We start from the raw sequence: 12856 nt of genomic DNA, 5'->3' as shown, positions 1-12856 counted from the left end.
TATAGAAGTGTTTGAATTTTAAGATATGAACTTCTGAAATTCAGTTTTATTGCTGTAATAGATACTCAAGATTAATTCCTCTGTATTTTTAAAATAACTTTTTTCCATTATTATCTGTAGTGATTTGTCTTAAAATATTATTTTTTCAGATGGAAGAGGTGATTGAAGACATAATCAATATGGAATCAAATTTTAATGATGAAGGGATAGGTTGTTCTGAAACTCCTTTACTAATGCAAAGAACTGTAAGTATTTTGTTGAATTTCATCTTGCTTTTTATACTAGAAAAACTTCTTTGAGTGATTCAAGTGTATCAGAGTTCAGAGACTAAGGAATAGTACCAGTGGACTATTCTCCTTTCCCTTCAGTTGATTGCCTTTTTGTCAATAAATAGTACAGAAAAGGACACGAATGTGGTAAGACAGTTCTTTTAAGTAGTCTGAATAACATTTGTGGTTCTAGATCAGAAAAATGTCTGGTGCATAACCTACTAATTCCTGTTCAGTGCTAAAAATAATAAGGATAAAAAGTGTCTGAATCCTAGAAGGCCTTTTATAGCCTTTCTTAAAGATCCTTCTACCTCAACTAAAAAAATGTTAAAGCTTCCCCATGTGATAGTTTCTATGGTATGGTGGTTTCTCCAGTGTCTTATGCTGAAGCAAGGCTCTAGTTCTAGATTTTCATGTAGACAAGTCGCATTTAGTTGAATAATTTGTCAAGGAAAAACAAGAGAAATGTGATTTCTTCACGGGAATTAATGTAACAAACTTCAATTTTATGATGTGTCTGCGAAGAAATGTGAGAGGACTAACAAAGGCTATTTATGTTTCCATATATGTTACATATTTGAAGAGGAAGGATGACTCTTTTCTGGACACAACAACATACAGAGCATTATTATTTATGAATGTAATACCTATCAATAACTGTAATGCACTTTACAGAAGGATGTATGTTGTCCTCTCTACCCTAGCTTATGTAGGGAACTGTTTGTCCTCAGGGCTTTAAACTGTACACCAGTAAAGGGGAATTTCACCCTGATGAAGGCAGAAGGATTTTCACAGGCTTTGACAATCTACCAAGTTCACTTCGGAATACAGTCAGGTGCTTGCTCTTAATCGCCCTCTGGAGGAACATCTTTTTCTGACTTGCAGAACTTCACTGGCTACAAAAATACCTTAGGAGACAAAATCTCTACTCTTCTATGTTGCCCACTATAGAGTCCAGCATTAATGCCAATTAACATTTCCACGAACACCTGAAGTTTGCATGCCAACTACAAAACTGATGCAGCTGGACTGATTTATGCATATCTCAGTAGAGAACAGAGCAAAGGAGTAGTCCCCAGGGAGTGAATTAATATTTTGGCTCAAATTAAAGTAAGGCAGGGGAGGATTCTGTCAGGTATGATACTGTGGGATGGTGATGAGTGGCATGAATTCTGGGTTTGGGTTGAAGTCATACTCCCTCAAAACTTTTTAAAACTGGATGATGTTAATCTATGCTAATTCCAGGTTCATTAGCCTTTATCTTCAGCCATGAAGGACATTTCTCTCTAAAATTTATTGAATACCCTACTCTTGATGAGGAAGACAATATGCAGTGTCTTTTAGGCCTTGCTGGTATTGTACTTGCAAAGTTTTGGGACTCCTGAAGTGCCTCTGGGACAAGTAATGGTATTTGGATTTTCATTTGTGCTGAGGAAATCAGCAGACTGCTAGGTAAGCCTGGGAGTAGCATGCATTTTCCAATCTCTCTGTTCAATGCTATGGCAAAATAAAGCCTGTCTTCAACAAGGCTTGCAAACTGCATCAGTATGAGGAAATTGAGCAGTGCCTTTGCTTCTTTTATCTCTCTTTTAGCATCATGTCCTCTAAAAATATACAAAAGAATTAGGCATATGGAGATGATGTCAGGCATTTAGCTCACGCCACTTGGTTTTATGCCATCTTTCAGGCAACATCCTAAATCTGGCAGCAAAATTTTGGTCATAAGCTGTTCAATAGAGAAAGATAGAGAGACAGGTAGAAATAATATTTTTATATCCAGCTTTTCATTATCACAATAAGAATAATGAAATTTTGTTATCTGGGCTAAAAATGTATGCATTAAAAGAGTACTGGGCTAGGAGACACGATCAGCAATGGAAGAATATCTAATTTCCCCGAGAAGATGTGCTGGGTTTGTGCTGTACTTCAGCAAGGACCCATTGTAGCTCTGATGTACTTCTGCACAAGATGCCTTAATGTGGTGGCTGACATGAGCATGGAGTAAGTGAGATTTCAGGGGAGACTGAGTTGCCTCTGTATCTGGCTGATTTGGCATTTGTTTTTTCGTTAAATTTCTCCAGCATAATGCTTAAGTATTTCTAGAATTTCTTCTTAGAATTTCCTTACTTGGGATTGTCTTGATTTTGCAAACTGGGCAGAGTAGTTTCTCTGAAATTCAGAAACGGGCTGACTTGGTTTTCAGAATGTGGTAAAAGGCTCGGGTGTTTTTTCAGCAAAATCTTTTCTTGAAAAAAAAACAAATTCATGATGCCACTTTCCTGTCTCAGTGTTCTCAATGGATAGTGACTGAGTAATTTTTCCACTTTTTACAGTGTAACCTGTTGTGTGATGCATTAGTTTGCATTAGTCAAATGCACCCATGTACCATTTTAATGGCACATTAAATGAAGACATTGAATTCTGTGAGACCACTCGTGAATAATTGCTCAAAGGCTCATTATCTCACCCTGAATTACTGAATTACAGTTATGTATTAGTAGAATCAGAGAAGTGAAAAGAAGAACATTCCTCCATCTCTCATTTAAATAATTACAGCTTCTGAAGAGTGGATTATCTGGCTTTTACTGTGTTTGGATCCAAATTTATAACTTCATGAAACTGTCTGGTTTTGGGTGGTCACTTAAGAATTGCTCAAAGTAGGGAATTTTCTGACTGTGTTTCTATTGCTCTTCAGAGTACCCTATGGCAGAGACCTACATTTTACAACAATTTTTTTAAAGTTAAGTTAAAATGTAAGACTAGGTGCTCCCTACATGCAAAAGGTCTTGATTCTTCGGAAGGTATTTCCAAACCAAATAATATCTTTGTTCATAAAACATAGCTGAAATAAAACCATAACTACTCTTATGAACTATCATTTAATGACAACTGTTTGTTCATCATGGAGAAGGTAAGATTTAATTTAAAAAGACCCTTGAAAATGACACCAATTTAAAGTAATTTTTTCTTGTTGTAATAATTTAGTTTTATGAAAATCTTATTAACAGACAGCAGTGTATTTATTATAAGAAAATATTTTTTTCTCTGACTATCATATTAGGAGCAACAGGTTTGTTCCTGACCATACAGAAATCATTAAAAAAAATGAAACAAATAATATGAGTGAGTTTTAGAAGTGAACTACTGTCATGTAGGTCAGATATGTTGGAAGGCATTTGAAAAGTAAATACTTTTAATCAAAAGTTCATTCTTAATCAAAATCCTTATAGTCTATTTAACATTCTGTAGTGAATTTAAAGTATATTAATACTTCCAAATGTTCAGAACACAGGAAGTGTAGATGTTTACATCTGTTAATACAAAGCAAATATTGCACCATCATTAAAAGTTTAGGGCAGGTAGTAAAATCTGTGCTCTACATTGCTTTTAATATCTGAAAAAGAGAAATTTAAGGAACGTTGTATTAAAACAGATGTGGAGGGCATTAGTCACAGTGAAGAGACACAGGAAAAAGCAGAGTTAAAAAATAGGATCTCTGTGCTTTTCGGGGTGGGATTTAACAGTGTGTGATCTTGTGAACCACTTCTTAATACAAAATGTTTTGTTATTATATGTATACAGCTCTAAGACTCACCAGTAAACCCAGTAATCGAGCAATCACAGTGGAGATCTGTATGAAAGCAGCTGGCAATTTACCAGTACCTTCATTCAGAAATAACTGTTGCAGTCCAGATAATCACTGTACAACTGTGATAATATTCTCTACTTGATATGCAGTCCACTAAAACTTATGTCAAAAGCATTAGGAGATTGACTGGCTTGGAATGAGAATGAAGTGAGAGGAAATTAATGTTCTGCAATGGCATGGGCCTCTCTTGCACAGACCTGGGTGGGACCAGCAAGAAAAATAATTTAATCTTGTGAACATTTTCAAGGATTCTAAGTTGTCTTTTTTTTCTGGTGCACAAGAAAACATGAGCTTTCAGCACTATTATTGAAGAAGCCTGGGGACAGAGGCTCTGTAGCAGTTAGATGGCTGGCAATGAGAGCTAAGAAGTAGTTGCAGAGAAGTGCTTCAGGCAGAGCACTACCATGAAATTGGATTTCAAAAAGTCACCAGGAGAGGCCCAACTGCTTGTATGTTGGATCAGTTCAGCTCCATGCTGCTGGAGTAGTCAATACTGAATGAATAAACTAAATGGAGCCGTTCCTTTCAGATTGCTTGGAAGAAAATTGAAACCTTCTTCATGGAAAGCCTTTTTGCTGAATTTTTTTCCATGTCCAGTAGCAAATAAAACCAAGAAAAAAAGGTTTCCATGTTCATGTAGGAAGAAATTCTTTGCTGTGAGGGTGGTGAGACACTGGCTCAGGTTGCCCAGGGAGGTTGTGAATGCCCCAACCCCAGCATTGTTCAAGGCCAGACTGATTAAGGCCTTGAGCAATCTGATCTAGTGAGAGGTGTCCCTGCCTATGGCAGGGAGGGTTGGGACTATATGGTCTTTAAGGGCCATACTCACCTCTCAACATTCTATGATACTATGATTTATTTGTAATATTTAGGAAATGTTTTCTTTAACTATCCCCTTGAATTAGCTTAGCAGCAAGAATGTTGGGAAAAGAAGATTTAAACCACTAACAGAGAAGGGAAGCAAAAGCACCTGGGCATGCTGAAAGCTGGACAGGGGAAAGGTGGAAATACTCTGCAAAGGTGATGCCTTGCAATGGCACCTCTTGGGGGATCTTCTGAGGCTTCACTCCTTTCCTTTCATGACTTCATTTCATGTATTCATATTTCACTATTTCACTAAGATTGGGAGCTACTGTCTATATCCAGTCTGCTTGGGAGTCAGGTCAGTGGGATTCCTTCACTTCTGCCACTCTTGCAGGAAAAGAGCTTGTGGAGAAAATCCTCAGTTGCTGCATTTGAAAAAAATCTTGTATGGAGTATGGAGAGGTATGGAGCAGAAGTTAGATCAGGACAGGACAGATAGATGTTTTCCTTCTTTAATTTTTATGATTCTATTAACTACAGCTGGTATAAAGTTCTGACTAAATCTGTTAACTCTGCATTTGATTTTATGGAGACACTATTTATTGGTAAAAGCATAGTTCACTCTGCAAAATCTCTCTCCTATTACAAGGTCTTTGAGGTCACAGTTTCTCATCATGACATTAATAATTCGTATTTGTATTAATTATTTGTTAAATATTGATGGTGACCATCTGGATGGATTACAAAACCTGCTGTCTGTCCCATTCTCAGAAATCATACAGAAGGAAGAAATTCAAGTAGATATGCTCCAAAGTATTTTATTCAATAATTGCTGCAGTTATTCAATCATGAAGTAAACCCGGCTTTCCATTAGAGGTGAATATAGCATTGCTGATCTAGGCAGCCCCCTACTGCATAATCATGAGTATTTTTTATTTAGTGAATACTGATGTAATTTGGCAACCCTTGTAAGCTGATAAAATCTGCTAAAGTTCAAAACCATTTTAGAGAAAGGGCCAGAGTAAACATTAACAACCTCATTTGCTTAGGTTGGCTAACTTGAAAAGGCTGCATAACATCAATGAAAATGCTTTGTCAATCACATTCTACACTAGATTAGTCTTAAAGTCCAAGGAAGAATCAAAGTTCATCTAAGTATATAAACTTCTGTCTAGCACTCTCTAGTATCATTTACAAGTTTAACAAGAAAAATGAAGGAAAAGGAACAGTCGGTAGCTATTGAGGAAATAATAGACACCTCAAAAATGAAACTGGTGAGAAAACATTTTCTTTGTCTTTTTTCAATACTATAAAAGCGTTAGGTAGGAAATTGTGTTTCTCAGTTGCTTCAGTTGCAAAAACTAACTATGAAAAGCACAAATGCAGAACTCCTCAGGCCTGTTTCCTGCAGCTGGAAGTATCTTTTGTTATTACTGCCACTGCTGTTTTGAATGTCATACAAATGTCAGATGAAGGTTTTCTTTTGGTATTTCACGCAATTTAGAAGTTTGAGGTGGAAATGGGCAGTGTACAGCTTTCTTGCCTGCACAATTTACCTCATGCTGTAGCAAAGGTCTTCATAGAATAGAGCATACATTACTTTGGGTCAGGAGAAGAACTGTGGTCTGTTTTTACTTAGCTGCAGCATTCAAAAGCTGTGCAAAATGACCAACAATTTCAGCTCTGTCTCTAGCATGCTAACAGACAAGTGTTTACTAATCCTTCTCTATTTTGGGGGCAGAACTCTCTGGCTTAAAGGGAATGAAAAGATTCAACCTTCATGCAACTGTAGTAAAGTTTCCATAACTCTGAAATTAAGAGAAATTTTTTTTTTTTCTCTTTGGTTTTCTCTTTCTAAAAGGTAAATAGACATAAATGAAAATATTGTTCTAAAATATACAGTTGTTTGTATCCAAGTACCTTTTAAAAACCTGGTCTTTATCTCAGACCTTAACATTTGTTTAACAGAAGTAAGAGAAAAGGATAGTTAAAACAAACTTCTAATTGTCTTAATGTTCATTCCTTATTAATTCCAAACCCATGTGCAGCAGGATCTTCCAGAAAACTCCTGCTGTTTGGGGCCACCAAGAAGATTCTATTGTATCCCAAAGCCTCTGCTGCATCTTGTGTTGTTGTCTGTATACAGCAATGCAAGGCTTGAAGTCCTTAGGACATGACAGGTCATAAAGAAGATTATGCTAAACTCACTGCTGTCTGCAGCATATAGGTTATGATCCCTTCTTGAGAGAAACTTTATGAATTTCCATCAAAGGCATTTACATAGGTTGAATAAGAGACTTGTGAGCTTGGAGGCGACAACAGTGGCCACTTTGTTCTGCAGGAGCAGTCAAGCTTTTTATTGCAAGACAAAACTAGCTTGTGAAAAACACAAAGATTTCTTGAAGTACATTTTGAGAAATAAACTTCTGAAAGTACAACTGATTTTCTTAGCACTTCCTTCTCCATCAGCTTAGGCCTTCCATGACCTTTAATATATGTGTAAAGTAGTTTATGAAGTAGCTATTTACACTATATTTACATTTATATATATACATATTTATATTCACACTAGAAATAAACATTTGTGAATATATCTGAAATCAAACACTACAGGAAGAATTTTCAACCAAAATTAAATTCTGCATGGTACATCCATATGAACACACTAGAACACAGAAGCCTTACTGTAATATGTTCAGAGATTTAGGTGTTAGATGAAATCTAAGAGGACATGATATAAAGCATATAATATATAGAGTATATGACATAAATAAATGTGGTTTTCACTTCTTCCTCAGGCTCAATTTTTTACTTTTTTTTGTGCTGAAATTTGGTCATTGTTTTCAGAGGAAGAATTTGAATGATTTGATATATGTATTGACATGCGCTATCCAACAAAATTGAATAAGGCAGAACCAGGCATTAGTACATTAACTGGTGTTACTAGTGAAATAATAGTAAAATAGCTAACAGGTATGTCATTTAATTGGCATCTTTGGGTTTCAGAACCTGGGGTTTAGTGGGCAGTACCCTCATGACTTGATTTCTGGCTCCAAGTTGGATGATGACATTATCAGAGCATTGCTCCACTTCTGGACTGTGTCTGTTATGTTAATTTTGTGACCAGCAAAGACAAGAATAGCTAAAAATATACAATTAAAAGATGGTAATTGAAAGAGTGTATACCTCTTGCAAAAGGTTGATTCTCCAGAAAATTCCTTTGCTTGGTCATATTTGATCAGACATTTATCTAGACAATGGACTTCTATGTATATGATCAGGGCAGAAATGTACTATGACTGGAATATGAAGAGAGTTCATTTTTCTCTGATGAATAATGAACCAGCTTGATGATCATTATTGGAAGATAAAAAATGAACCAGTTTTCATGCATAATATATAATATGTAATATAAGACATCTGAACATTAAGTCCCTGGTTGAGGATTGTGTAATTATGAAACATGTTAAAGATAAATATAGAAGGAGATACAATTTGTTCAGATGAAAACAAAACTGAGAAGGATAGTATTTTCTGCTAGTCTCTACACAATAAAAAGATAAACTGGAACATTTTTGGATTGTTATTGCTGACCTTATGTACTCAAATACAAGTATTTTGTATTGCAATTAAAAAAGGACCAAGAAAATTTAGCTGTAAATGGGATCTTGTAGATTCTGAAAACAGTACACTACAACTTCTTTGGCAATTGATAGTGCAAACACATCCTTACAAATAAAAAGGATAACACAGCTTATGTTCAACTTTCTTCAAGCAGGATAGCAACTGAAAAAGAAAGCTGAGGCCTAGTCTTTCAGCACAGTGCTTGTATTGACAAGATTGTGCATCCCGTCTGCAAGAAATTTGAAAACATGAAAAGTCAAAATTTATTGAAACACACATTGAAGATACGAGAATTGGCCCAGTTTTCCCCTTGTCAAAACCTGGAAACACCCATTATACCAGGCATTGTTATTTAGCAAAAGGATTTGTTAATATGTGTTAAAATGCATTTATTGATCAACTCATTATTTGGCCAAATTCAGTGCACATTTTGATGTCAATCTGTGAACGTAAAGGATTGAGAAAAAGTCAACCTGTCATGAATAAATTGTAAAGGCACGACAAGCAATTAACTATGTTTTCAACTGGGTTGTGTACCCCAGTAACACAAATATAAACTCTTACTTGATATGCAAAATGAACTGTGGACACAATTCCATAATGAGATTGTTATATTTGGGATGCATATATGGGATGACAACTTAAAAATTTTGCAAAATTCCTACTTTTGTTTTTTTCTTTTTTTCTTTTTCTTTTTCCTTTTCTTTTTCTTTTTTTCTTTTTCTTTTTTTCTTTCTCTTTTTCTTTTTAATTAAAATGAATAAGCAAGAACCACCTTGAAATAGATGGGTTCTAAAACTTTTTCGCGGCTAAGAAGGCGAAGTAACCTCATTTTACAAAACTGTTTTCTGAAGTGATGCTATCAATTAAGCTCGTGAAAACGTGATTTAAGCGGGATATATTTAGGGGTGGGAAATGATAAAATATTGCACAAATCGTTTGTCTTAGATGCTATCTGAGCAAGTACCAATTTTTAACAAGCACCAAAAGAAATTTTCTCTTGCAGATGCAGTACCCAACCTTTCAGGTTAGGCAGCTACACAGTCTCTCTCTTCTTGTGACAAGTAAAGCCACAAGTGTTGTGGCTCCCTGTTAAGTTTTCCAAGGCTGCAGGTGCAGTACAGCAACCTGACCATGTGTAATAGGGTCAGCGATCCTCAGAATGGTCTGTACTGCACAGCAGCTGCTGTGGAAGCGTGCCATACGTTGTTACTGCAGGAAACAGGCACACTTGGTTGGGTTGTATGTCTGCAGTTATTAACCTTGGAAAAGAGGGTAGGGAAGGAAGTTTCTGCTAGCAGGACTATTCCTGCAACTTACTTCCCACTTGCCTCTTTTCATGAGCACTTCTGATCTGGGCAGAATGAAGATGTCTGGTGGAGGAAGTCTGGTCCTGACCTCTGTCTTTTCTGGGGACATCTTGACCCTTCTAATCACTCACTTGGGCTTGTCAATGTAACTGTAAGGAAGTAAGTCCCTGGGAGAAATGGTAGCTGGCTTGCAGGACAGTCTTTCCTGTTGTCTGTTTGCAGGTTCTTCAAGGGAAAGCAGGGTAGCTGATGAACTTTTTTGGCCTATCAGGACAGTCCATATAACTCTGATGAAGAGCTCTTGATATCCTAGGGTTTAGCCATTTTAGACAACTAGAACATGTCAGGTGTCTGCTCTTCAATGATATACACACACTCTCCATCATCCTTGAGTAGTGACATCCTTTGGATGTATGAAGAGCTGTTTACAACCTTGTGTATGAACACCTAGTAGTAAAATGCAATACAGGTTATCTAGAAAGTAACAGAACAGAGTTCCTTTCAGCCTAAGGAGCAAGCTAAAGAGACTATAAAATTTGGTTTTTTTAAAATAAAAGATGTTAATGAAGTGCACCAATAACCAATCCTTGATCTCAGTTTACTTAATATTTTCATTAGTGATCTTGCTACAAAAAATACATTTATGCTGATGAAATTTACTGAGGTAAAAGAAGTAAAAAGTATTGCCAGTACAAAGAAGGATGAGGATATCATAGAGGAAGAATTATATGACTGTGATGACAGAATAGTCTAAATGGAAGGAATGTAATAGTACTGAGAAGAAGGCCATTCATTTAAATACTAATAACAGGAATGTCTGCTGTAAGCTGGGAGCTCATTAACTGGAGATGACAGAAAAAGATCTGGTTACATTAGTTGTTCAGAGGATAACTATAAGCCATCAAAATGATGGGACTGCATAAAGGAGATAAATATGGTCTTAGTATCCATCATGAGACTGGTTTCCAAGAGACATGAGGAAATATCCAGCATGGGATTCACTGGGTGCAGAACTCCTTGAATGCTGTAGGCAAAAAAAGGTGTCCTCCCTTCAGGAAAGCTAAACCAAAGCAGGGAAGGTACAGAGGGGCTTGTTAGAACTTATCATAGCATGGGAAGTCTGTCTAAAGAAGCATGGCCCGTTCAATTTAGCAAAGCAAAGTCTTAAGGGAGCTAAATTCACTCCCAGTAGTCACCTGGGGAAGTTGAACAATAAACTATATGCATTAAAGGAACACAAAGCAAAATAAAATTTGTCTACAAATGGAAATTAAAGATATGCTTGTTTGACAATAATTTGCAATCATTCAGCTTTTTTAGCATACTCCAAATAAAAATCTTGGAGATGTGAAACCTAACTGATTTTAGACAGAGCATTACTGGCTTATGAACCAGATTATGTAATGATATGTTAAATGAACTTGATGTCCAGGAAATGCTTTCTAGTCCAGACTGGGCCTTATCATATTCAGCAGGATTCTTAAATTAAGAAAATTCTAGCTGACTTTAGAAAAGGTTTTGGCTGTTATTTTCTAACTGTGCAACACTGATTGTGATACAACCATGATCCTTACAGACTGTTGCTGTAGGGCAAACACATCATGCAAAGATTAGCCAAAATGGAAAAATACTTAAATAATATGTGATCATACAAATGAACACTGTTGTGACATAGAACTACAAGTGAACAGGCATGGACAATCTGTATTCATATATTTTATTACTGCATTCAGAGTCCTTCTCTTGGAGGATATGGAAATGCTATTGGTTTAAGTCTCCCTTAAAATTACATGGTATTTACCAATAACTATCGTGCTATAGGATTTGGAATACCACATAATTTACTTTCATAAGACAATGTCTTTCATATAATGTTTTCCTTTAAAAAACCCCCAAACTTGTTATTAGAGACTGCAAATTGTGATCACAGCTGTCCATTGTTAGTCATCCATGCTGTTAACAAACTCTTAGTATTTGCTACACAGTCCTGCCTGCATAGCAGTTCAGACCCAAGCATCGAACATAAAAATCTTCTCCAGATGAGACCTCCATAGTACTTCCCTTGGACACTGTCAGCAAGCACAAGGTCACAGGCTCTTGTGAGGTGTATTCACTCAGGTAGTACAGCTGAAGCTTGCTTTTATAATTGGTCTAAGCTTCAAAGTTGAGTATCTTTCAGGACTGAGCCCCATGAATGGAAATTCTCATGTTCCAGTCTTTGCACACAGGCATTGAAGATCCCATGACACTTTATACAAAAGGAAGAATGTTAACCCCAGTGTCCTTGCCAAATGCTAACTTTGTTAATTACAGTCTGCTTTCTTTAATGCTCCTTGCAGTTTTAATTAGATATTGTATTATTCTCTTCCTGTACCACATTGTCACTGGTTATTCCCAATTAACCATTTGCTGTGCTAAAGGTTGTTGATAGTTTGTCCAAAGCTGTCTGTATTTCAGAAGTAGGAAAGATGGTGTATTATATTCTGCTACTTTTAATATTTGCGTTCTCATTCCTGATGAGCTGCTTGCATCTAAATTCTCAGATACATATATGTAAATATAAGTATCATGAATATAAGGTTTGGAAATTATATGACTTACCAGAACTTCTCAGAACAGCACAGGTGTGAACCAACATAGCTCATGATACCTGCAGGACAAATGATTTCCTGATGGCTGGGAATTTTCATATCCAAATATCTCTGTTTCCACATCTAAACTGAAAGCAGGAACATGCTTTTCATATGGTGGAATCAGCTGGAATTTTAAAGTGCTTTGGGATTCATCAGGTTTCACAGTGCTATAGAATTGTAAGATCATCATTGCAAGCATATTGTATAATTGTGCCACTTTAAATGATTTGTACATTTAGTAACATTGCATTGAATTTTTGTGGAATTATGTGTGTGTGTGTGTATATATATATATGTATATCCTTTTATGTAAGACTGGAAGCTATTTGAAGCCTCAGTACTGCAAAAACTTTCCCTGCTTAAATGGCACTATAAACAATAAATCGCATTATGATGTATGGAGTTTTGGTACACATGCAAACAGCTACATGTATTTTTACTCACAATTCCTATAATATATTGTGCTGCATATTTTGATTTTATAATTTGAAAATTAGTTACTTACATATGTCTACATTTCTAAAAGAACTTCCTTCTTTGTCAGACAAAAATAGTATGTTTCCTCAT

At 36.1% G+C, this 12856-nt stretch overlaps 1 protein-coding gene across 2 annotated transcripts in view; it reads left to right on the top strand.

Moving 5' to 3' along the window:
* TFEC (transcription factor EC) overlaps positions 1-12856 on the top strand; it is a 92656-nt gene that overhangs the window by 54971 nt on the left and 24829 nt on the right. For both annotated transcript variants that reach the window (XM_042018073.1, XM_042018072.1), the window contains exon 3: positions 150-245. In XM_042018073.1, coding sequence (XP_041874007.1) covers positions 150-245 — 96 coding nt within the window. The remainder of the gene's footprint in view (positions 1-149; positions 246-12856) is intronic.

The sequence above is a fragment of the Corvus kubaryi genome, unplaced genomic scaffold, assembly GCF_017639235.1.
Source record: "Corvus kubaryi isolate FWS band 111438036 unplaced genomic scaffold, C.kubaryi_AGA036_p1.0 137, whole genome shotgun sequence".
Lineage (NCBI taxonomy): Eukaryota > Metazoa > Chordata > Aves > Passeriformes > Corvidae > Corvus > Corvus kubaryi.
The sequence above is the reverse complement of the archived record's forward strand: the minus strand, read 5'-3'. Positions and strand labels throughout refer to the sequence as shown.